At 35.9% G+C, this 25,360-nt stretch overlaps 1 protein-coding gene across 1 annotated transcript in view; it reads right to left on the bottom strand.

Moving 5' to 3' along the window:
• The window catches only part of SLK (STE20-like kinase), a 45,396-nt gene that overhangs the window by 3,929 nt on the left and 16,107 nt on the right, over positions 1-25,360 (bottom strand). The window contains exons 2-15 of the mRNA XM_010020939.1: positions 20,511-20,675; positions 18,140-18,188; positions 17,246-17,395; positions 14,700-14,772; positions 14,275-14,469; positions 13,521-13,602; positions 12,416-12,544; positions 8,956-10,362; positions 7,534-7,664; positions 7,162-7,285; positions 6,731-6,910; positions 4,638-4,730; positions 1,205-1,334; positions 835-959 (exon numbers count right to left, since the gene is read on the bottom strand). Coding sequence (XP_010019241.1) covers positions 835-959; positions 1,205-1,334; positions 4,638-4,730; positions 6,731-6,910; positions 7,162-7,285; positions 7,534-7,664; positions 8,956-10,362; positions 12,416-12,544; positions 13,521-13,602; positions 14,275-14,469; positions 14,700-14,772; positions 17,246-17,395; positions 18,140-18,188; positions 20,511-20,675 — 3,033 coding nt within the window. The remainder of the gene's footprint in view (positions 1-834; positions 960-1,204; positions 1,335-4,637; positions 4,731-6,730; positions 6,911-7,161; positions 7,286-7,533; positions 7,665-8,955; positions 10,363-12,415; positions 12,545-13,520; positions 13,603-14,274; positions 14,470-14,699; positions 14,773-17,245; positions 17,396-18,139; positions 18,189-20,510; positions 20,676-25,360) is intronic.

Genomic DNA, 25,360 nt, shown 5'->3' with positions numbered 1-25,360 from the left:
AGAGACCAGTCCCAGCCCTAGTGATATCAACAGGCAGGAGGAGAGCTTATTCCGGACAGCTCTGGATCATGCCCAACCCAGATGAAGTTCTTTAAGACTCTAATGAAAATGAATACATTTATATTTCACCAGTGGTTGTTCCAACTCCTGAACTGCATTTTTAAAAGTCTGATTCAAAGGGAGAACCTGTGTGGAACAAAACTTCCACAACTGCAGTTGTGAAGGGCTGGTTTGTTGCAAAAGCAACACCCAACCACAGAAAACCAAGCCTCCAATGGAGGCTGCTCATGCTCCAGTCACCAAGGAGATCCCGTAACAACTCTCCACTGGCTTTATGTTTTCCAACATTGAACTGTTCTGTTTAGCATATTCTATGAAAAGCAAAATGCCTTGTGGGAAATAAGTCTTGTCTTCTGGGCTTTTATAGGCTTTAGCTATAGAAAGAGTTATCAGCTACTTGCCCAAAAGCTAATTGGGTTCATTCTGCTCACTTAACTCCAGAATGTATACTAATGAGTAGATTTATTTAAACACTAGTGTTTAAATATCTATATTTATCTCTCTCTCTATATATCTATATATATATATATATAGTGTTTAAACACTAATGTTTAAATAACTAGAATTTGTTAAACAGAAAAAGGTTGATGATGTTGCTGGGTTGATTTTTTTGAGAATCAAAAGGGAAAAATATGAGCACATATACAGCTTTAAAAATAACTGTGTGGGTCTTCCCTGTGCAAGCAAACAGCTACCAGCAGAGATCATAAGACTACTTGATAAAAATCCTCTCTATTATAACACACAAAAGGAAGTGTCAATGTCAACACTAACTTTTTCATGCCTCTTAAGCAGCTGGTGTCTCTGCATGAAGTACTGATCTTTCAGCTGCTGCTTGAGGAGCTGGTGTTTCTCTTGTAGATGTCGCTCTTCCAACTCCCAGATGGCAGCTTCACGAGCTGGAAGAAAGAGGAAGGCTGGTTCAGAAAGTACCACGCAAAACTTGCTAATCTACCTGCCTGTGTATGTTCAGAACTGGCCTACATGGGCATTTTAAGAACAATGCTATTCCATAGCAAATGTTTTTATTACCGTTCTGGATTAGTCATGAAGATCTTTGATTCAGTAAGTTTAAGAGAGACCACTGCTTTATTGAAATACAACACAAACGTCTGTTATTAAAGGAGAGTCTGATGCCACATACCTCTCATGAGCTGCTGTTTGTTGTTGAGGCAATCTCGTTCAATAGTGGCTAGTTCTGTCTTCTGCTGCTGAATAATTTTCTTCAGAGATGCATCCAGCTCTTGTTGCTGCTTCTGCACAAATTCCTGCTCCTGATAAAAACCAAGAGAAGTAAATTAAACTGTGTTCTTCTAATCCATGACATTTTAATGAAATTCCCAGTTCTCTCAGCATTAGCAATATATGACAAGCAAATACATCTATGAAAATTAGAGCTAACATGCCTCAGCTATAAATTATGCATCTCCTGTATTTTCTACAGAGAGAGTATATAAGAATGTATTTAACATTTAAATAATATCTTCAGAGATAAGACCAAAGGCAATGAACCTGCAGTTCATTCCATCTCTTGGCCCTCCACAAAACGCGCTGCAGGTCCAAAGCTAGTGAGGTACTCCCTCAGTATAAAGTTGATCTCATCATGTCAAGGGTTACTTATTAATGGATGTAAGAAAATGTAAGTACATATGGTAATTTTGCTTTGGACAGTTAGTTAAAGCCTATTTATCCGTACAGTTGGGTTTCAGATTTGTGTCTCTTGTCATGAATGCAAAGACACTGATGTTGGGAGTTCTGCAAGGCTAGTATCAAGACACTCAATGGCTCTTGCAGGAACTGCATTCTGTAGGACTTGCAAGCTTGTCACACCAGAGCTGAGCTGGCTCCTCACAAAGCGATTTGCCATCTCTCTGATGCAGTCCTCATATTACCTGCATAGCCCCCTTAACCAGGGTCTACCACTCTGTTGTATCCCATCACAAAAAGAAGGCAGTAGTAAGAATCCCCCTCCCATGCCCCAAGACCTTTTGCTTTTCTTCTTTGCAACTTAAAATAACAAAACAAGCATCCCCAAGCATGCAGGCATGCACACACACACACTCTTTGAGAATCAGAAATCAAAGCAGATGTTTCTACCATGATAAATGATAAAAAGAAAGGATGATGCAGTGTCCTATCAGAGCCAAGGTGGGCAGCCGAGGCATTTGCTGTTACACATAACAAAGCAATGTTAAATGATGTTCTATTGGGAAGGAGAGATGGGATGAGGCAGGAAGACAGCACTGGCCTACACATGATCAGAGGAATGGTCTAATTTTTTTACTGAACCTATGCTACTGGCTAAAAGATTTATCAGCAACTTATGGAATTAAATGTTCATTAAAAGAACTTTTTATTATGACCAGGAGAATTCTGGTTTTCATCTTCACACAGTTATTAATAGATGAGGCTTTCATCCCTCCCAGTGGAGAGCAGTTACACTTAGCCAGGTAACACAAAACTGGAGATGGAATAAGTTGAGAGTAACAGACTAAGGGTATAAAAAAGAACTGGAAGGCCACATCTGTAAATTAAGTCAGACACATCTTATCAAATACAGGGACTGACAAAAAATACTGTTCTGTTTATCTTTCTAGATGAAAAGGATAAGAAAACTACAAGCTTATTATTCTGAGGGTACACGAACACCATTAACAAGTGTTTGATTTGCTAGGAATATTTTATTGGGGGGGGGAGGGGTGTCAGAGGAAGCTGTTCTGATGTAGTCATGGTCACAAAGCAGTTGTGTTTGAGCCTTACTCACAATCATTTAAATATCATTGCTGCTCTCTCTATATGGTAATTCTTAAGTTTTATGTTTGCTAGCACTAGAAGATAAACCAGGCAACATCAGAAAACACTCTGGCCTTTCCACCTCTCACATCTACTCAAGTGTCACATACAATAAAAGTCACAGACTTCACTGAAGAACATGTTGGATGGTTAAAGGCAGACAGTGCAACGCATTCTGTCTTTTTCAAGTTACCACTTGGTTCTGCCTACTACCTGGAACGGGATGATCTTAAGGTCCCTTCCAACCCCAATTATTCTGTGATTCTATGGTCTTAAAACCCCTCAGGTATCTTTAAAACACATGGTTTCACTGCACACACAGCACAGAAGTCACACATTATTTGTCACATGTGCTGAGCAAATAATAAATGCCAGAGAACAGTATTATAGAGCATGTGTGAAACTTCAGTGTCTTGCCCAGAGTGAGTACCTACTGCAATTTTTATCTTTATACTATGAATAGTGCATCATTACATGAATTTTTGCTAACTAGTTTAGGGACAGCAGTGACATTGATCAGCACATGAGAGCAGAAGAAGAGAAAACACACATCTGGAAAATTAGGGAAGCAAAACTTTTGTTGCTTTGCATTTTAAGACTTACATCCTGCATTTGTGCGTTGAAAAGCGTACACGAAGACAACTGAAAAGACTGAATCATAACCTGAGCAACGCCCTGTGGGACACAATGTACTTCCTATGTCAGAATATAATGTAATACATTTGTGTTCTTAAAAAAAACAAAAGGAGAAATGAGATCTGCTGTATGTTAGTAATACACATTTAAACTGTCAAGGCTCATCATACTAAAGTAGCTACTGATAGAAGTTCCATATAGTTGAAAACTGAACATCTGCACCTTGTCTAGCACTTATCATTCCAAGTAAGGATATTTCACCTTTAAAATTGCCTCTTACACCTCTCTCACTTCAAAAACTGAAACCAGCAAAGAAAACAAATTAAGTCACTAAAAAGCACTATGAGAATTTAGTTTTTTAATTGTTTCCTTAAAAAGTTCAGACACGTATCCCTGCTGTGTGACTGCAGCTCAGTCACGTTCTATCCTGGGAAATCCCCTCCTGAATTAAACATGCCACTGAATAAAGTTGCAATTATTTTCTATCAGGTCACTCACATAAACATCTTTAAATTACTCATCCAAACACCTTCTGTCACGGTGCAAACTCACTCTGTACAAGCTGTGGCCATCACAAAGCCAGCATATTTTAAAACACTAGCCCCCTTCCTGGCTGGGTCATATAAAAGCAGCAAGTCTGAAGGTGTGAAATTATAGATGATGTCTTGTAAAGTTTCCATACACCTACACTTTGACATTTAAATAACTCCATTCTACCTAATCTGTTTTGCTTCTATGAACAGGATGCCTCATGTTTACACATTATCTACCTTTTCATCTCCTACACTCACATGGCTCAAAACTTACTTCTGACTGTAACCTTTAAAATTTGATGGACCTATGGGGTACTTACCACTCATAAAAGCAGTGGAAATAAACTTGCTGTGAAAAAATACTGTTCTTTTTTTCCAGTACAATATATGAAGTATTACACTCAATAACACAAACCTGGAAATTGCTGGTTCTACATTTCTACACAGTATACTCTGTGAGATGCGATATGGGAGTACTTGAAGAAAGAGAGCAGTACGTAGGGTTAGTTTGAGTTAAGTTCCATATTCACTCAACAACAACAAGAAGTGAAATCATCAAGCTGTGTGAATACTGCTGCCTTTTGTATTTTAGTAGCTTGAAGCTGCTGTTGTTACCTGAGCATGCTGGCTTTGTGCAAGCTCCTCTTTCTTGCGTTTCATGAGCTCTTTTCTCAGCTCTTTTGGTGCTTTCTCCACTTCACATAAAACCTACAGTGTATATAAGCATGCAGAAGGTGGCGAAAAGGACACACTTTCTCCACAGCAAGCATTACTGTGAACATAGGACATGCAGGTCAAGCACTAGAGTTACTGGGAAGCGTGCATTACTTCAGTGGCAGGGATGTTAGTGTAGTGAAAAGAGCTTAATGAAAAGAGAAGGAACAATACGTGCTTTATGTATGCCAGCAGTGCAGAAAGGAGGTATATGCCAGCCTCTTTTTGCATGCAAATGCTGCCCAGCGCTCTCAGAAATGGCAATCTCTTGCTTGTGTTTTCATGCAGCAGCTACAGTAGTCAATAGTTAAGAAAACCACCACCTGCAAAAGTGGTATTTTCTTGAAGCACTATGTCAAATGGACTAGAGAGTATGTTTACCTCATGGTAAAGCTGTGAAAATGGTTGGAAGTTTAAAACAACTTCCGCTGAAAACCAGCTATTTCTGACACTGTCTCAAACATGAATTTGTAAGATGCCATTAGTAGTGTCTCCAACCATAAACGACATCTACACAGAATATGTGTTTAAAATAATCATACAAGCAAATAAAATATTAATTGGTTGTGTTTGGTTCTGAAGAATTTAAAAGCAAAACCCACCAGTAACTAAGTATATTTTTAAGAAACTTCCCACAACACGTATGCTGGAACAGAACGTGTTTCAGTCCAAGGGGAATTAGACTAGATTAGTAGAAAGATTCTAAATATAACCTGGCTGAATCAACTGACTATTAATCTGTTAATTTGCTGATGTGCTTTATTTATTTTTAAGAATTATAAACATGTAACATAGCACACTCCAGTATAGCATGGGGGGTTTTAGAGCAGCAGCTGAATTTTCCTTTGAACTGTAAATCACCTCCTTAAGCTTGAAATACAAAACTATGCACCCAAAAACAAATGCCTGTTTGTTTAATAGTGGAAGCATCATCAGAAAACAGAGTCCAAACCACCACATGCTATTCCTGTTTCCATGAAAGAACTGCTTTTAGCTCAGAGCAATATGTAAAATTCTTCCCGCTTTCCCATGTAGGACCCAATCACCAGTAAATAGAGAGAGACTCAAAAATGCAAGAGGTATTGCAAAAGAAGAAAAATCGTTATTTACATGTGAGCATATGGTTCAAACTGAATACAACTTGTATTATTTTATGTGCTTTTGTACTATAGGATCATTCTATGCAGAAGCATGGAAATTTCTGAGTCTAGTAACTATGAGAGCAAACACTAGAGCCATTTATATACAAACAAGCACTACACAATTGATCTGAAAATGAAATAAAACAGCTTTTAAGATGCAAAGTCCATATGGAAACACATCACCTTCTCTTACTCTAATGCAAGCAAATTAATAGCATAAGGTGTCACTGTCAAATGTCATTCACTTTGCCTTAACTGTATGATACATATTACATTAACTGTAAAAGATTTTAGGTGATCCAGACTTTTCCCTCCTGGCTTTCCTTTTTAAAGGAAACTAAATCCCTGTAACTGCTGCCACTTCATTTAAAGACATTCTAAACAACAACAGCACACATTCAATAACAATCTAACAAATTAACAAAAAAAATATCTGGACTTTTAGTTCTCAGTAGTAATCAAACCTGTATTCTTTTATTTTAAACTCTAATTTGATAAGTATTTCCTAAGCAGCTATTGCTGGATTTGTGAAAGTAAAAATCTCAAACATTTTTCACAATCTTTAAGAAATTAATTTTCTTGATTTGAGAGAAAATATTTTATTAAAGATTCAGTGAAAAATTAAGTTTTCTAACTTGGTGGTGTTCTCTAGATTAAGTCAATATCTAAACCTTCCCATCAGCAGTATGTATTTCACTTTCGGCAGTAAAACCAAAGAAATAATACTGACTGCTAGTAACCCTTCCACAGCTCAGTGCAGCACGATGCTGACAAGGCTTCTGGGAGGTCTAATCTCAACTATTGCTATACCCATAACTCCTTATTTTCTATATTATCACCATTGTCTCTTACCTCCTTTTTTTTGTTCTTCAGCATGTTCTGGAATTTGGACAATTCCTTCTCCTGCTCTGCTTTGATGCGTTTCGCTTCATCTCGTAAGCGGTTTGTGTGCTCCTGCTCCAGGCGCTCTATTGTCTGTTTCTGCTGCTTTTCTAGATTCTCAATTTCCTGATCATACTGTCGCTTTTTATTCTGTAAAAACAAGTTGGAATCTTTTTTCAGAAAGCTAAATTCCACTCAGTCAAGTGCTGTTCCACAGCAGAGAACGGCAATTACCAACCATCCAGGCAGGTGAGTTCTAGCATACAAGCTGGGCACCCCACAACAGAAAATACTGCCATTTATTAATAAGCATGAAAACTCAGCTGTAGCCATTATAAAAGGTAACACCTGATTGCTGCTAGAAGTATTCTGCCTACTCCATCAAGAGGTCAGAAACTCACTGTCATCTCCTGTTCGAAACGCCTGTACATCTGTTCTCGCTGTTGTAAAAGCTTATTACTGAGCTGCTGTTGGGCTCTCTGCTCCTCTTTCTGGAGAAGTCTCAGCTCTCTCAGCTCTTGACGCCTAATAATGGAAAAAAAACCCCACTTAATAGTGGAAAACTACAGAAGATAGAAAAAACATCTACAACTTAGGTGCAGTAAAACTAGTTTGAATTGATCGTCTTATTAAGAAACACCTCACGTTCCTTTCTGCTAACAAAATAATTGAAATTAATACCCAAATATTACAGAAATAAGATCATTCATCCCCTTTTAAGAGAAAAAAAAATAGCTAACCTCTTGTAAATTTTACTTTAAAAAACCACTTACCGTAGAAATCGCATTTCCTCACTTTTTGAGTCATTTTCAGTAACTATTTTTGATGTGGTTACACTCACTTCTACTCCATCAACAACAAACTTCCGAGTTTTCTTTAATGTTTTCTTCTGTCTTCTAGTTTCCTGAATAAAGCAGTGCTAAGTTATTCTGGACTTACTTAAGTTATATCCTTTACCCTTATTTCTTAATATTCCATTACTTCAAATATTTCTGTGAAGGTCCACTGTAGGGCAATCAGGAGTTCTTGCTTATCAGGTACCTCACTAAACCAAGAGAACGTGAAAAATCTAATATACTGAGGCTTTCTCTAATCACTGAAGGAAAACTGCAATTATTGATCATCTAAATTATCAGAAGAAAAAATATAATCTAGATAAACCCTGAAAAGACTTGATGCAGTTTTATGTTCAAGAGCTGAAGACAGCTGCAATTACTGTTTGCTTTTGACCATCATTTTTCCAGAAACCAATGAAAATCAGTACTGAAACAGAATAGTAATTTACTCACCTACCTACTTCTGCTTGAAAATAAATTAAAAGAGCAAGTTTATCTTTTCATTTCTTTAGTCAAAAATCGTGTGATGCTCTTACTGACAGAATTGGACAAATCTCTCTTCTCAGAGCTGCTTTGTTTTCTTATGGGAGAACAGAGACCCCAGCTGAAACTGCACCTCCACTGTGTTAGGGCTACTGCAAACACCCTGAAGTCATGCTTATTTTTCTTTGGCATTTTTGTTTGTTTGTTTGTTTTCAGTTTGGTTTTGTTTTCTTCAAACCCATGGTTACACAGTTACTATTCTAGAATGGCTGTAATCATATTAGTATAAAGATATAAACAAAGTTCATTATCAGGAATGTGCTTCCTCTGAATAAGCTCATTCATACTGGCATAGTTGTATCGATATAGAACAACCACAGGAGTACTGTGTTTGGAATAAGCAAACCTGAGAGGCTGTCTGCTTTAGATCTTTTAAATCTAAGCAGAGAGACAGAAGAAGGAAGTGACAGGAATTCAGTGTAAGATTAGATGTTACAAGAGATTTGTCCAGTTAAACACGGATTCTGTGCAAGAGTAAGTCTTGAATACCAGCTCTGAACTAGAGCCATTCATAAATCTTCACCTTTAATAGTTAGGCATCCTGTTACACGTTAGTCTACATTTTTAAATTACCATTATGCATTAAAATAAGAAAATACTTAGCTAGAAGCTCTGTAGCTTCGCTGCATAACTGCACAAAGACATGGTTAGAGCGTGCAATTAAGAATACTTTGGTTTCTAAAAAGTTTTATATTTATTTGTCATACTAGTTTCTTGCTCAATTTTGTTTGTTGCAAAGGTCAAACTTGGAGATAACTTCAGGGTCCCACTCACAGAATTTTATATTAAAAAATATATATGATTGATTGTACTTACCTGTAAAGATATCGATCCTGTCTCTTTGTTTTTACTAAGGAAACTAGAAATTGACAAGTTCAAATCAATGCTGCTGTTATCAGCTGTAGAACCAGTGCCTGAATCTGCATCATTTTCCTTCAAATTCTCCGATTCTAGCTGTTGTAACGTTTCAGTATTGTCTTGATTATCTGTTTTGACCTTCTCTTTTTCTTCAGTGCTAATACTAATACTGGGGACTGGAGCAACTTCAGAATCATCAGCTTGTTCATTGGCAGTATCTTGAAGCTTATTCTTCATTATTTCATCAGAAGTAACTTCCGAATGTTCTTTCTCTATCTGAATGTTGTTCTCCTGGATAGTCTCAGGTCTGGTCTCTTCTGAGTTTTCGTCCATATCAGTCAGTTTATCCTCCACTTTAGCAGACGTATCCTCAGGCTTGCTCTGTATTGCCTTGTGGTCTATGTTGTCTTTCCCAGAGTCTTTGACCTCCATGCTGCTTATATTCCTAATATTCTCATTTTCACTTTCTGACAGTTTCTTGTCTCCTTTGATCACTTTATCTTGGCTTTCTGATACAGTTTCTTCAGAGCTGATTATCTCATGGACCTGCTTAGCCTGACTTTCCACTGGCTTATCCTCCGGCTCAGGCATTTTATCCCCATCACTGATCTGTATTTCAGCAATACCACCTATCTCCTTAATGTTGTCAATTCCATGCTCTATTAGTTCCTTTTCTTCATCAGCCACTTTATCTGAAGCATTAGGTGGAGTTTCTGTAGTGGTGTCTCTTACAGCCTCTTTCTGAGCTTCATCTTTATCTTCCTTTTGCTCTGTAGCATTTTCTGCAGGGACCTTTTCTTCCTTACTTTCAGAGAGATCTGTTCTGCTCTCCTTCTCTTCTTTTTCACCAGTTTCATTAGAAATGGCTTCTTCAGTTTCTAAATTATTTTCAGTTATAGGCACTATTTTCAGTTTATTATCTTCTGTCTGTTCATTTACCATGTCATTTTCTTTCTCTGTTTGTAAGTGTGGTTCATCCTTTATTTCTGATTTTGTTACCACATCAAGTTCTTTCCCTCCTTTCTGGGGTTCCATATCTTCATGTAGTTTTTCCAGGCTTTCTGTACTCTTTTCAGCTGGCACTATTTTGCCTTGCTCATCTTCACCAGTTGGCACAGAACCATTCTGCACTTTCCTATCACCAACGGCAGTATTATGTATGTTATCAGCCATTTTCCTAATGTCCTCAGTTTCACCTCCAGTTGTTTTGTCATCCAGAAATATCGTGCTGGTTTTGTCTTCAATTGCATGACTTTCTGTTTTCTCAGAAAGAGATTCCAGAACCGAGGCATTCTGTGAAAGTTTATCCTCTTCAGAGCTGGCAATACTAAGGTCAGAGGATGCACGCTTATCTGCAGGTAACTGCTACAAAATTAAAGGGAAAAATAATATTTAACCATTTTCTAACTTGATTAAAGCACAGTTCTATTGAATATATACTATATTGAATATATGAATATTATATTTACAGGCAGAGTTATAGGAATTTGATAATCTCAGAGTACTTCACTTGGTATTACCATAGAACAAGAGCATGGACTGCAGAAAGGCTTTGAAAAGAATAGTTGCACAGAAACCCTCTTCCATCTCTCGCAATTTATTAAAATATACTGGATTGAAGGAAGGGGTCAGCACTCTGCCTCATGCTTAACCGGATCTTCAAGAGTCTTTTTCCAGTCACACTGCTTATTTTTAACTGGTTCAGTTCCCCTGTAGCCCCAACTACAATTGGATTTGAAAGTCACATGTTTTTGTGCCAGTTTGACTAGGAAGAAGACGTGTAGCTTTAATTAGCACAGCACTGATAAAATGCAAGATTAAGACTTCTTCTGCTTCATCAAAAAGAATATCTTTCCTTGTGCTCTTTGTTAAGAATGCCTGAAATTTTATCTGTTTTTTAATCACTGTGAAACTCCATTAAAATGGTGAAAACCTCCAGCAGATCTGATTAAGCGGCAATATGAAACTAGAATAGAAACAGTTACACGACTGTAGAAATTGCTGCTACTGGAACGTGTATGAATGTTATCAGATTGCACACAGATCTACAAAAGAATATACTAATAAAGTACCATTTTAACCATAATTGCCCTTTCATTCTTCAAAGTGATTGCAGTATCTCTCTGTCTATATTTACTGTCAGAACCCTGTAATTTGCAGATCAGGCTTCTGACTTGGCATTGGGAACATACTGCGTTAGCTATTGTAACAAGCATGGGTTTCATCATGCTTTTCCTACTTTAAGGTTTTCCACAGCATACAAAACCCAATTCCTTTGAAATGAAAGTACATTTCAAAGATTTCATGTGATTGTTCTAGAAGCTTAGTGCTGATCTTGAAGCAGTTTTTAAAACTACCAGAAGTAAATAATGTAAATGCATCTTCCTCACAGTTTCCTAAACTGCTGCTTGTGTTGAGACACTTAACTGAGTCACAGGGTGGATGCCACTCCCAACCCTCCTGGGGACTGATGGCTTAGCAGCTAATCAGTGGAGGGAGATGGTGGGTGATGCCTTAGGAGACAGAGAGGAAGTCATGGAGGAAGTTGGTGGCAGTGCATGCTTGGAAATCTGCTGGGGTGGACAGGGAAAAAGGCCAGGGGATGTGACTAGCATGGTGAGGGGCAAGAAGGAAATGGGGGTGTGGTTCTTGTGCACATGCATTTGGCTCCTTTTTGCCATTGCTGGTAATGGCACTACTGGTGGTACTGGTCACTGTCCATGTTTGTAGTCCTTGAGCCAGTTAAGTCCAAAAGCACAATGCCTGCATACTTTGAAACCTGCTGCCATACCTCTGAACTTCATGGCTTTGCCCTCTGAGGAAGTGAATTTGTGTTGTAAACATCTTTGGAAATATATTCATAAATGCAATGATGTCTTGGTAAAATATGGGGTGCTTTGCTTTTTTTTTTCTTTGACAGTCATGTTGTAAAATCATAAACTTAGTTTATAGCATAATGGTCACATACCTACCTTCATGTTTTAAGCATCTTATGGAATACAAATACATGTTTATTCTTTTCATCTAGTTATTTTGACTTAAAACCATTGACATAAAAATCAGTATCTGATTTTTAAAATTCTATACTACATATACAAGTAAAAATAAATGAAGATAATAGTCCTTATTAGCTAATATTTTTTAGCTAATTTTTAAAAATTAAAAGCTAATTCTAAAACTTAAAGCTAATTTGTAGCTTTATTAGCTAATACTTTATTATTAGTTCCTAAGGAGTTTAAGAACATGGTAACTTTGAAAATGCCGACTACTTATTTTATAGTAAGGATAGAGTATGTTTATGTTGTTATTCTTAAAGAGTTGATGCAAAAGTTGGGTAGTACATCAGAAACTGAGCTCTGCATAGCAAACTGATGATTGAAAATAGCTGCTTATTTAAAAAAGTAAATTTTAAACTGACCAGGGAGTTTTCTGTTTCTTCTTCTTCGTCCTCATCTTTACCATCTTCAACTTCTTCTGTAACTTCAGCTTTAGCTTCTGCAATCAGTTCTCTTATTGGTTTATTGGAAGCAACAGTAACAAATGGATGCTTGTGAAAATAAAAAATAAGCGCAATATTAAGTGCTGACTTCATTGTACACTGAGGGAAAATTGTAACTTGAAAGAAATACAACTTCAGAGAAATGTTACTTTGGTTCTTTCAAACTTGAAGATTCAGAGATAACATTAATCGTAACTGTCCTAATGCATTTTTTCCTGCAAAAGTTTTAAAATGAAAACATTTGTATTCAAATATACTGAGTAAGTCTAACAAACATGCTAAAAAGACAAATAATTCATTTGTACTGACCTGATTCACAATCCCAAGAATAGAAGTAGAAAGATTTTTTAAAAACTTATTTTTCCTGGAAATGAGTTTCATTTCAGTTCCACAGTTACAATATTTCTAGATAAAGCTTATCAGGAAGTAATGTTTCTAGAAAATATCTGCTTTGTCTTTAGAACAACTTTTCCTCACAAGAAATGGAATTCTCTATTTTTCTTTAAAAGAAAACAGCTACTTGTTCTTCTCCTACTGTATGAATCTTCTTTCTCTGCTTGGCCCTGCTGCTTAAATCTATTCAAGATATGCCGGATGTATACCGGATAAAGTAAATTCGTGCTGACGTTAAACAGAATCAAATGTACCTGGTCACATCTATTCCTGTTTATCTATTCTGCAGTGACAGCATTACAGAGGAAGGCTGAGCACTAAAGCTTTTAAAACACCTGTCAGCAATTGTCTACTTATGTAAATACCTCCTTCATCCATTGTAAGTATCAAAGTATAGATACTTAAGCAAAGTCATTACTTATATTACATCAAAATATGTAAATGAAGAATTTGATCTGCACTTGGTATCATTTGATCAATTTTTACCAAATAAGGATCAATGCAACAGTGTTAAAACCATATTGTGTATAAACACTTCAAATTATTTAAATAGTATAATACTGCTCTGCTTTAAAAAATACAAAATCTGCTTGCCTCTAAACACGGGTGTTGAACAATTGACTCTCCCTACCTGCAGAAGTTGAGTTGCACTCCACCTTGCATCTACATTCTTTTCCAAACATTTCTTCAGAAAATCTTTAAAATCTGCTGACCTACACAAAAAGCAAACAGGTAGTGGTTCTTCTTTTGTCTTGACATCAGTCTAACATACAGCGAAATATTCTTTTGCTTTCAGATGCACCCACACTGCAGCTCCAGGTCCTTCGATTGATTGAGGACAACACAAAGGTAGTACAGGAATGAATGCAAAGAGCCATGTGGCACAAATACAATCTTTAAAATGTTTGTCCATTGATGGGAGAGTTTACATTTGGCTCTGGATTTATAATACACCACATCTGCTCTATCACTGAATCACGTAAAGATAGTAAAAATAGTAAATGGCTTTTAGTATAAAAATACTTGAGTCTCCATTCATCTGATCTTGTTTTTCAGATGGTCTTCAGATCTTTTACTGCAGGCATTCAGGCATTTGTAAAAGCTATTTTGTACACATTTTAATTCTAAATCTGCCAAATATTAGCAATAAAAGTTTCTATACAGAACTACCACAAAAGGATCATAGTCCCAATTATATAAGGAGATACAAAGATGTATACGTATATGTACAAACAGGTACAGAATTAATACCTGACTTATGCATTAAGCTAGTCCTATCAAGTTCAGCAGTCCATGAACATTGAGTTTATCAAATAAATGACTTGGCAGACCTCATACTCAAAACCTACAAATTGGGGTGGAAAAGCTGTAAACAGAATACTCACCATTTTGAAGGCTGGGCTAATGTAGGTGGATCGGATTTTGCTATTTTCAGAAGCACTCGCATTGGATTTAATTCATGATGAGGTGGCTCTACTTGAGCCATTTCTATTAAAGTAATGCCAAGAGACCAAATATCAGCCTTGTAATCATAAGGTCTGTCTTTAGAGGTCTCGCACATTACTACTTCTGGAGCCATCCTGCAAAGAGAGTAACGAAATACTGCATTAGAAGACACACTCTTACCTGTTCTGAAAAAAAAAAAAAATAAATATTCTAAATATATAAATTCACTGAAGCATTTTAAGAAGCACATTCTATTCTCACTTAATATATTTACACAATATTGTATCAAGCTTGTAATAGTAACAACGAAGGTAATACTAAGATATTAATTCCTACTTAAAAGTCAGCAAAACAGTGCACTTACCAATATGGTGTACCAATAAAAGAATCTCTTCTTTGTATTGTTCTTGTGTTTTTAGCTGATACTCCAAAATCCGCTTAAAGCAAACAGTAAAATGCTATTAAATGGGTGGTGGAAAATGTATTTTTGTATTTTACAACTACTTTTTAAAATATTTTATGTTCCAGAGCAAACATCCTGCAGTATTAAAACTTTAGAGTAAGATAAAAATATTTGTTTTGTAACTGAGTGCCAAGGTTCTATAGCATTTCTAATAAAAGATATTGAATAATAATAATGTTATTCTCATTATTAATAATAATGTTATTCTCCATTGCTATAAAAAATGTAATGTTACTGTTGAGCTCTGTGGGACAAGATGTAACATCCAATGAAAAATCAACTTTGTCTTTGCCATTAGTATTACTTGTCTATGAAGCATTACATTTCTCACTTAGAAAAAAAAAGACAACTATAAATAAGTGTTATATGCTTATTATAGATGTTACTTTCTTAATGAAGTACTAGAGATTAGAGCAAAGGGACAAGATAGCCATATGTCTTCGATCTGTACAAACACCCTGTACAATCTGTACAAAATTACTCAATAGGCTCAACATTTCAGAAGCCTAATTTTCTCTGTGGGCAAGAAAAAAGGACTAAGAGAGCTATCTGTTCAAATGCAAAATCTGAAACCTTGAGGGACTACAGACGCTGAAATAATAAAACTCAAATCCTTAAACAAATAATGCAGTGAAGGAAACGTATTTGCCTTTGTTTGTTTTAGAAATATTATTTGTATTTGTAAAACAAGGAATTACCCATTTCTGTGTGTACCAGAATCAAAATACAAATAGTTTATAAAGGAGTAAAATGTTCTTTCAACAGATGCTTTATTTTTCAAAACTAAAGTAAATCTTTTTTTAGAAATCTTAATTAACAAACCTAATACATCATTAAATGTATGTGTGAAAGAAATCTTCCCATGAGCTGAACTGTAAAACATCGTGACAGCCTGTACAGTGCTGTATATTAGCCAAGCTTGACAAAATCTTAAAATAGTTCCAGTGTATATGAGGAGGAGCCAAGTCATGTGAGGCAAATAAAATGCACAGAAACAAATGATTCTCTCTCTGACCATGAGACTCTTCCTATGATCTATGATTTCTTTTACAGTAGTACTAAGATACTGGCTCTATTGCTTTTATAAATAAGGCCTATGAGACTGAGTCCATCACTAAATTTTCAGGCTCCCAAAAAAACCTGTAACCAGTGAAGTCATGTGTACTTTGTGGATGAAGAGAAAGGCACATGCAAATATTAATGTACAAGTAATGATCTGCAAGGGAATCCATGCAAAATGCAGAGATACATTTAACTGATCAATGCAGCAAAAGCAGGTTCTTAATATTCTGAACTTCTTAAGAGAGATGATGCAGTATCCCCCGCAGAGAGACTGCAATAAATACAAGTTAGGTAGCAGTTATATTTATGAATTTGGACACATCTTGCTTCCATTTAAAAGGAATGTCTGTAGCAAGGCTAGGAAATGTAGAGCTTGAGCTCCAATTCACTGTGGTCATCTTCTGATTCTCCTTGCCTTCACCCTCTGAGCATCCAAATAAATACAGCTAATCGTGTGGAGAGACATGTTTGAAACTTGAATACAAGCTGCTATGTCATGGAATTATGACATTGGTAAAGCCACTGTTAAGGCTGACAGCTTATGCATATTTGCCCCTGATGAAGCCCTGAACAAAGTGGATCCAGACAGTTCCTATCATTTCCTGGCTGAAGGAAGGGATGCTATTCAACTCCAATAGTCCTTTGTTAGTTCTTCATGAAGGAAACCTCATGGATTCCCTACCACATTAGAGGGAAAATGCGAATGAATGTTTAAATTCAGGTTAGAAAAAAAAAAAAGGAATCAACAATAGTAAGCTTGTATTAATTTTCTTCCAGACTATTTTATCTTGATTTCAGTGCAATGAACAATTAAGAAAGGCATGAAAAGCCCCAGGTTGAGTAATTAAGATTAGTGCAAAGTGTCCCTGCCCATGGCAGGGGGGTTGGAACTAGATGATCTTAAGGTCCTTTCCAATCCTAACCATTCTATGATTCTATTCTATTCTGTCTCAATAACAGAAGAGACAACAGTACTAGGTACTGGGTTTTGGGAATACTGAGTGATGTTCATTTTCTAAACTAGCAACTTCAAAGGGAAGTTCTGATGTTACCACAGTAAAAATAAATATAATTAAGAACATATACTAAGAAACAGTTGGGCCTGTGTCTGACTTCAGACAGCTTAGTAGAGATATTGATATGACTCCTACCCCTGCTGATTTTTAAACCTGAAAGATGTGCCAAGTATGGTTATGACATTTACTCAAATTTTTTTTTTAATTTTTTTTTTTATAAACAAACCACTTGCATCTGAAAAAGCTCTCATTATTAGATTGATATTTAAATAGATAAATACTGAACTTTGCCAAACTACAGCCTAAGGAAAATACAATTATAAGACCACAGAAAGTTCTGGGAAAGACTTTTATATGCAACATGCTTACCTAGTTTAATGTCTCCATCTAATGTGAAAAGAATATTGCCAGCTTTTAGATCTCTGTGGATGATCTTATTTTCATGCAAGTAGTTCAATGCTTCCAGTGTCTGCCTGCACACCACTTTGATCTGCGGCTCTGTTAATGGCCTTTCAAGCTCTACAGGAGAAAGAGACAGAAATAAGCATAACATTTTTGCATTTTGTGTGTTCATACCAAGCTGTATAGAAGTATATGTGAAAATTGATTAATCTGACAGATCCTTAACATCATATGTCAGAAAAATTTCCTTCTTAACATACTTGCTCTTTTCAGTAATAATGTCATCCGTTGTACCCAAACCCCTCCTCATTATGAACGAGCTATACCCACCTATCTGAACTGTGAAAAAGCTATACCGTTTAGAGACTGGTTCTTGTATGTGGTACAAAAAGATGTTACAGGCTAGATCCTTTACTTATTAGGATTAACCTAATTTGAGGAATAAGCACAGAAAAATCTAACTCTAAGGTTTATGCAACATGAAAAATTATCACAATATAATTTGGAGGATGGCAGCGGAAGAATGAGATCCTGAAAAGGGCTCATATAGATTATGTTATAACAACAGAGAGCTCAATAAGCATATGAGGACAACTCATCACATTCACTTAAAGGGTCAAGACAAAAATGTGTTTTGAAATGTAAATGAATACTTCAAAGATGAGAGAAAATTAATTTAACTATAATGTCCATAGAGATAGGTGTAAATCCTAATTTAAAACCCCCGACATTTGACACATAGAGCACACCAATTACATAAATATTTGCATTTCAAAACAATATACATATGAAACAAGTCTTACAATATATATTACAATTTTAAGATGTTATTAAGTTTATTATTTGAAACAACTTATTTACCCAACATTACTGCATCTACTGCTCCACCTGCACAAAATTCGATCAGGATCTGTATACAAACAAAAGAATACACAAATTACAAATTAAATAGTTCTGCTGAGCTGAACCTTGATCATGGGAGCATTATTGGAAGACCAGAGTTTCAGACTATTTGGCCTTTACAAATTATTTACCTAACCTCTGCAAAATATTGGTACTGTTACCCAGCTAAAAGTAGGGCTATGTTGCTCAAGCAAATGATTTGAAAAATGCTTGAGGATGCTCAGACAAAAGTTTTCATCCAAATATAAAACTGCATGATAAAACTTGTAGTAAAACAGTCAGCTTGAACCTGACTCACTTTAATGTGATTTACACAATCCACGCAAACTCAATTATTAAACTGTACTTCTATATTATAATCTCTCTGACTCAAGTCCAAGAGTAAGAGCTGTATGATTTCCCAGTAACAGATGTCACCTGTATTTTTTCAAATGAGATGAAAACAGGAAAAAATACTCTCAAAAGATAACAGAAAATTACTAAATTCAGATGTTTAAATGAATTTTCCTCCATTTTCTCTGACACCTTCAATATCTAATAATACTAGAACAATTCCATCTTCAGTTTTCAGTTTCCATTTGAAACAAAAATAAACTGCAACTATTTTGGGGCACAAACTATGCTGACATGTAGGACAGAAAGAACATAGACAAAGGAGAAAGAAAGTAGACAAAGAGAATGAGGAGAGCAAGAAAGAGGAAAGGTCATCCAAGACTGACATGCTACTCTTCCTTAAGTGTTTTTTCTTCTTTAATTTGAGCTTTAAACATTCAATTATACTTTCCAGTCTGACAGCTAATGAGTATTCCTTGACAGAATCCTAATGGTCAATATCCTGGGAAATACATTTACTTTTTCCTTTAGAGTACTTTTAAAAGCAGAGTATAACTGCCCATAAAAAAGGAAAACTCAAATTGTACCTTATACCTTAACACTTTTTCATATATATATACATATATATATATACACACACACACACCACCTATACCACCTATATTACATATTACTTCTAATTGGTATTATAATGAATCCTTACAATGGTACCAACATATATATAATGCAACACTTTGTAAATCCTTTCAACCATTATTCCATTTACATGCTTCTACATACCTACTGCCAAGTAAATTAAGTGTGGGAATTCGTAAATAAAGCATTTTTTTCTCCAAAATTTGCTGTTTGGTTTGTCAACCTGACAAAGGTCTCCATGGTAGAGAAACTGTTTCTAAAACTGGAAAGCAAAAGCATATTTTTTGGCCAACTATCATTCTTTTCTTTTTTTCTTTTGCTAAATTCTGTTTACTTACCACATCATTATAGCCTTCCCTTTGGCCCTTTCTTGCCTCTGCATTTCACTGTAACTATGTATCTACAATTTTCTTTTCAAACTATTTACTCCTCTTTTATCTTTATTCTGCCAGTGAAGCCTATCCACTCAGTTGCGTATTCTGCCTCTATGTCTACCTGCTTTTGTGCTGACCTTTATGCATGGAAATATTTTTAGTATTCCACTGCTTTACACAATATCATTTTAGTCTACATTCAGATCACACAAGGTTTTCACAAAGCTTATCAAAATAAATCTACATCAGGAAACAAGATATTACATTTCTATTGGTTTTGTGCTTAAAGGATAAAGCATGTTTGTAAGGCTCCAAGGAGATTTCCTTTTACTTGTTTTAGGTATCTTTTTAAATTATAAATTCTTTTTAAAAAAAACATGTATTCTTTGTACAATTCCAAGAGCACTTACAAATTTTGCATTGCATTGCATTGTCTGGAAGAAAAAAATTGTATTTTCATAGCTAAAGCTGTTCCATGCATAGGATACAGCAGAAAAGTGATGTACAATCATACGTATGCTCACTACTAAGTAAAAAGATTTTAAGTAAATTAATTATGGTCCAAGTCCTGGTAAACTGTCCTTCCTGGAAGTATCAATAAATTAATTCATATCTAAAATACCTACTTCACTGGCTTACCTTTCCAGCATATTATTTATTTTTCAGCTAATGTAATTAAAATCTGAGTCCTACTGTTACAAATAAGCACTCTCTCCATATACCAAAACGAACTAACTTTCAAACTGTAGATTTAAACTCCTCATCAAATGACTCAGTGTACCTCAATTCTACACTGACTATTTCCCGAAAGTCATACCCACAATTTACAAATTAGTTTTGAAACTGAATAGTTATCCCAATAGCGACAACCCAAAAAAGATGTGACTGACAAATGATCTTTGAAGGAAGAAAGAAAAATGTACTTTTTACTTGTACAATTTACTTCTGAAGTAAGTAAAAGTATTTCAAAAAGAAAAAATACCTACCCACAGATTGTTTTCATAGTAGAAAGCATCTAGAAGCTTAACAATATTAGGATGATCACAGGATGCTAAAATGTCGATCTCAACCATGTAATCTTCAAGTTCTTCTTCTGATTTAGTATCAATCACCTTCGCAGCAGCCAGAACTTTTGTTTCTTTGTTCTGAGCCTACAAAAGTCACAGCAAACATACATGTGTGAATTTCACCAGACAATGCAGGAATAAACCAAAAATAAACAACAAAATCCCCTCACTGGACAGTTCTGTACTGTTTTCCTGCCTTTAGTTTGCTACTCCACAGAAAAAGAAGACCTGCATATGAAAGACTATATAAAGTCTACCAGAAAATGGGCTTAATAACTTTTCTTATGGAGAAGAAACAATGAAAGACAGGAACATGAAAATAATTCTCATCACATTCCTCAAACCATCATGCAGTCAGTAGCTGATGGTCGTTACTACTTTGTACTCCTAAGATAAAAGTTTTGTGTTGCTCCTCAGAAAACTACCTATTAACACTTGGCAAGAGCACGAAGTAGCTATCCCTCCATCCTCTTCCTCACTTCTGAGTGCACATTCTTGTCCTTCTGACACTCCCCACGCTGGGGCAGCACAGCTGTTCTCAAAGCCACAGAGAAAACCAGCTCCTCTACCAGTAATCAGTAGGTTAGGCTCTTCTTCAGCCAGGGGCTCTATTCAACTCCCACATTAAAAAGCTGCCAAGCCATCATTAATTTGTCTGGGCATTTTGCTTCTCTTTGCTTCAGGTCTAGGAGGACTTCCACAGATGGCCACTTGATGAAGCTGGCCACACTGAGAATGCTGCCAGACTTTATTACTCCACACCTTAAGAACTTGGGAGAGCTAGAACTTGTGTAGTGATAAATTCAATGGGAAAGTAAGTATGATTTTAACTCAAGAAGCATGAGGAAAACAAAACCTTAGGTACCCAACGGGATAAAGAAATCCCAAGCTAAACCAAAATAAACTCAGGCATTTCTACTATACATTTAAATAGTCTGGCTTTTTTTAAACATGAACACTTACAAACAATTGAGGTGACTATTATTTAAATAGCAAAAAATTCAGAAACCATTTGCTGTAAAGACTTACTCACAGAATATTGCTGAGAAACTAACCCAACAAAACTAGGCAAGGTGAGATTATATTTTCTTTTTAAATATGTGGGCCATAAAGGAAATATTAAACAGCCAGCCTATATGACTGTGTGTACATACACACAAAATTATACACACTTTCTAATAATTCTATTGCAAGTTATGTTTGAAGGAATACTGTAACAACTTGGAATTAAGTAAACTTTAAACAAGAAAGTGTATTTTTCTCAAGCCATCATAAAAACACTAGTTTGTCAAAACAATTCCAGTGGTCACCTTTTGCCTCCAAATTAACGAAGTTGTAGGACTGAAGTTGTCTTCACCAATTATAAAGACCACGAAGGCCTGGATTTACTCCACCTAGCTTTTGTCATTCAAATGAAATTCAGTGAGAAGCAGGGACATAGGCTCTCTCCAAAGCAGCAAGAGACAAGAACCTGCAGGGGCAATTCTGACTCCTGATGTTAAGCATCAAAAGGTCGTTCATCTTGTCTCTCTGCTGGGACTGCTGATGCATGGGGGCAAACATAGCTGAGATGAATCCAGGACAGGACACAGCAAGAATCCCCAAACCTGACTTTGGCACTTAATCTCATTATCAGACTAAAGCTGATGACAGACAGCAAGTAAGAATTCTTCTGAATGATTTCAGAGATCTGTACTTCATTACTTTCACAGCCATAAATTATTCTCCCAATGTGGCAAATGAGAATGAAAGATTTTAAGATAAATATTTATGATAACATTCAGTAAAGCAGCAGTAACAGCAAAACACATTTATAAGCATAGTCCTGGCTGATTCATCTTACATTGAGGGTAAATGTTTTCTGTAACATTTATTTTTATCTCAATATTCTTTCCAAAACAAAAAAACAATCATCTTCCCAACTTCAGTATTTGCCCTCCCATTTTCAACAACAAAGATAAGAGAACCGTATAACATTATTGTTTGAAAACAAACTGCTGAGTTGTCCAACACATATTCTAATAATATAAAGGTCTACTTCACAACACAAATTTAATTTGTTGTGGTTGCTTTATAGCAAGAATGAAAGACCAACCTTCCTATTCGAGACCTGCACTGTAAATTAAACATGAAAGGTGAAACAGATGTCTGATGCCACAGAAGAATTAGACTTGGTAGCTTTACATGTGCAGAAAATGGTAGTTAAAGCACCTTTCTAGAAAGTTCAAGTATTTAAGTGTAAATTCACTTTTTTGCAGCCACACACTCCACTGTCCCTTAGAAGAATACTTACGGTGAAAAAATAAATCTGAAATTCATCTTTACACGTATTTACATGTAAACTATATAATGGTAGTAATATTTTGTTTAAATAAAACTATTTTTAAAGTCTACACCAGGTAACAATAACAGATGTTATTGTTTTCAGTTTCAGCTTCACTTTTGAGAGAAAGCAGCATTGCTAAATTACATGCTAGGTAGTTTGCTGCATTTACAGTATATATTGGTTTTTTCTATTGACAGAGTACTTTGTATTTTGATTTTTCCCAGATCCTTTTGCTTGAAGTAACTAGAAATCTGCTTTGTATAAGTTTCTTTGATTTTCTCCTTGTGGTAGCTCTTTCAAAACATTTCATTAAAAAACTAGAAGTGATTATAGAATCAGTATGATTATCTTTATGGATATCTTAACAATTATAAACAAATGTTTGCCTTTGTTCCGACTTGAGATAGTAAAATTTTGTAGGTCTAGATCCAGACTTTTTTCAGTATCTTCAAAGAAAAAAGCTTTAGAAGTAGCGTATTTCCACCAGGTATTTCTGAGGACTGACAGAACACTTTAAGCATACATCAAAGTACACCTGAAAATAATAAAAAATCTTTATATACTTAAAACATGATTTTTAAAGTTCTTTTTGAATAAGACATTACTCATCTTCACCCCACAGTGCACTCTATAATAAATACCAAATCTATGCAGCTTTCTGTAAGTAGTATGTAAGAAATATGCTCTTCTGAACTGTGTAGGAAATATTTTTTACTGTTCATGCGTAAGATTATGTAGCACTATATGACACGGGCGGAAAAAAAAACCTCCTCTGGATTAAGAGAAACAAAAAGCACTTACAGCTTTGTGTGGGCATGTTTGTTTTTTCTAGACTTTGACTGAAGTCTTTCTTCTGCCACATAACATTCTCCGAAGGTCAGAGCAGGAGCAACAACCATTGTGTAGATGCAGTCTTAATTTGCATATACTGATTTTGCATTTGGGTACATGGACATTTAAAGACAAATAACAACTTACGTTACTCAAAGGTTGTGCTCTTTCAAAATATGTCCTGTATCAGTAGCCTAGTGGTTTCTTCCTGTATTTTAGCTCTCAGCTACCAATTCAAGTTATTCCAAATGCCTTGCTTAAATACATTTGATTCTGCTTCCATGACATGTGATTTAAGCTTCAGTCCCAGGCTAAGAAATCCAAACTGGCATCTTCAGTGTTCAATCCTGCCTTATGTAGAAACAGGAAAGAAAGGAGGACTAAGCTTTTCTTTCTTTGCTGTAGCAAAATTTGATCTTTTCGAAAGATTCATACACAGTTGGTAAAAACTGAATTGGAATAACACATTCCCCCAAGACCTGACTAATGGAACATGACAAAGATATCATTAGCTATTATATCCAACAACAAATATTGTAATCCTTCCACCAAAACTTCTATTCGCATTACATAGTTAAGGTTATTGCAGCAAATGTTAACTTAAAGACAGGATGCACAAGTGAGTAGCAAACTGTATGTTGTTACAGCATGGTTCTAGCAATGGATGGCACAGTCTCATTAGTAGAAAACACACAGAAAGACACTCTTATTCTCCCAAGGCAAAGTACTTTTAGAAGGATGGACTGCAGGTTTGCATGAATAAATATGATCTTGTAAATTGAAACATGCAAATTGCTTTTTCTGTAAACCTTTTTCTGTGATCACTAAAATGGCAATACCTAATGCACAAAACCATAAAAATTTGAAAACGTATCAGTACAAGAAAGAAGAGTAACCATCCTACACAACACTAGGATCCGTGAGCATGTGAAATTAGCAACTCCTCTCTATCAATCCTGGGGTTTAACACAGTATCATATAACCACATACAAGTTCCAGAGCCAGCAGCTTTGTGAAGAGGCTGATAGCAGAATATTAAAAGGCAGGTTTACTGTCTGGGCACTCAGCCAGGAAGTTGCATATTCCCAGCCATGGACAGCAGGGAGAGCAGAGCCACTGCTCCAGAGTAATAGGATTACAGCTCGGAGATAATTCGTAGTCTTTCATCTTTAGATGACCAATATGAAGTTTCAGCCTTGGTTGTGAGGAGCCATTTCAGTTTCCTATCACCAGCAAATGTTTCCTTCCCCACCATGCAGCATGTAGACATCTAAAAATTAACCACCATATACAACTGAACAAAGTTAAATGCATACTCCATCTATTGTTCAGCCAACTGGAAACAAAGCTGAGATAGGAGGTAGAAAATTGCTCATCACCTTTCTTCCTGAAGCGTGATCTCTTTTGATAACTTACGTAACCACATGGCATGTTCTGCAGGCAGCAAAACAAATCAATTAAGCAGCTCTTCCTTTCTGACTCACTCTCCTCAACCAAACTGCGCTCATAATCATAGATCATCAAAAAGTGAAAAATACAAACATCCCTTTTCAGCAAAAGATGGTTTGGCAGGTAAAAAGCTGCACTTTTGTGTAAACCTGTGACTGTCAGA

Source organism: Nestor notabilis, unplaced genomic scaffold, assembly GCF_000696875.1.
Source record: "Nestor notabilis isolate BGI_N333 unplaced genomic scaffold, ASM69687v1 scaffold11828, whole genome shotgun sequence".
Taxonomy (NCBI): Eukaryota; Metazoa; Chordata; class Aves; order Psittaciformes; family Psittacidae; genus Nestor; species Nestor notabilis.
The sequence above is the reverse complement of the archived record's forward strand: the minus strand, read 5'-3'. Positions and strand labels throughout refer to the sequence as shown.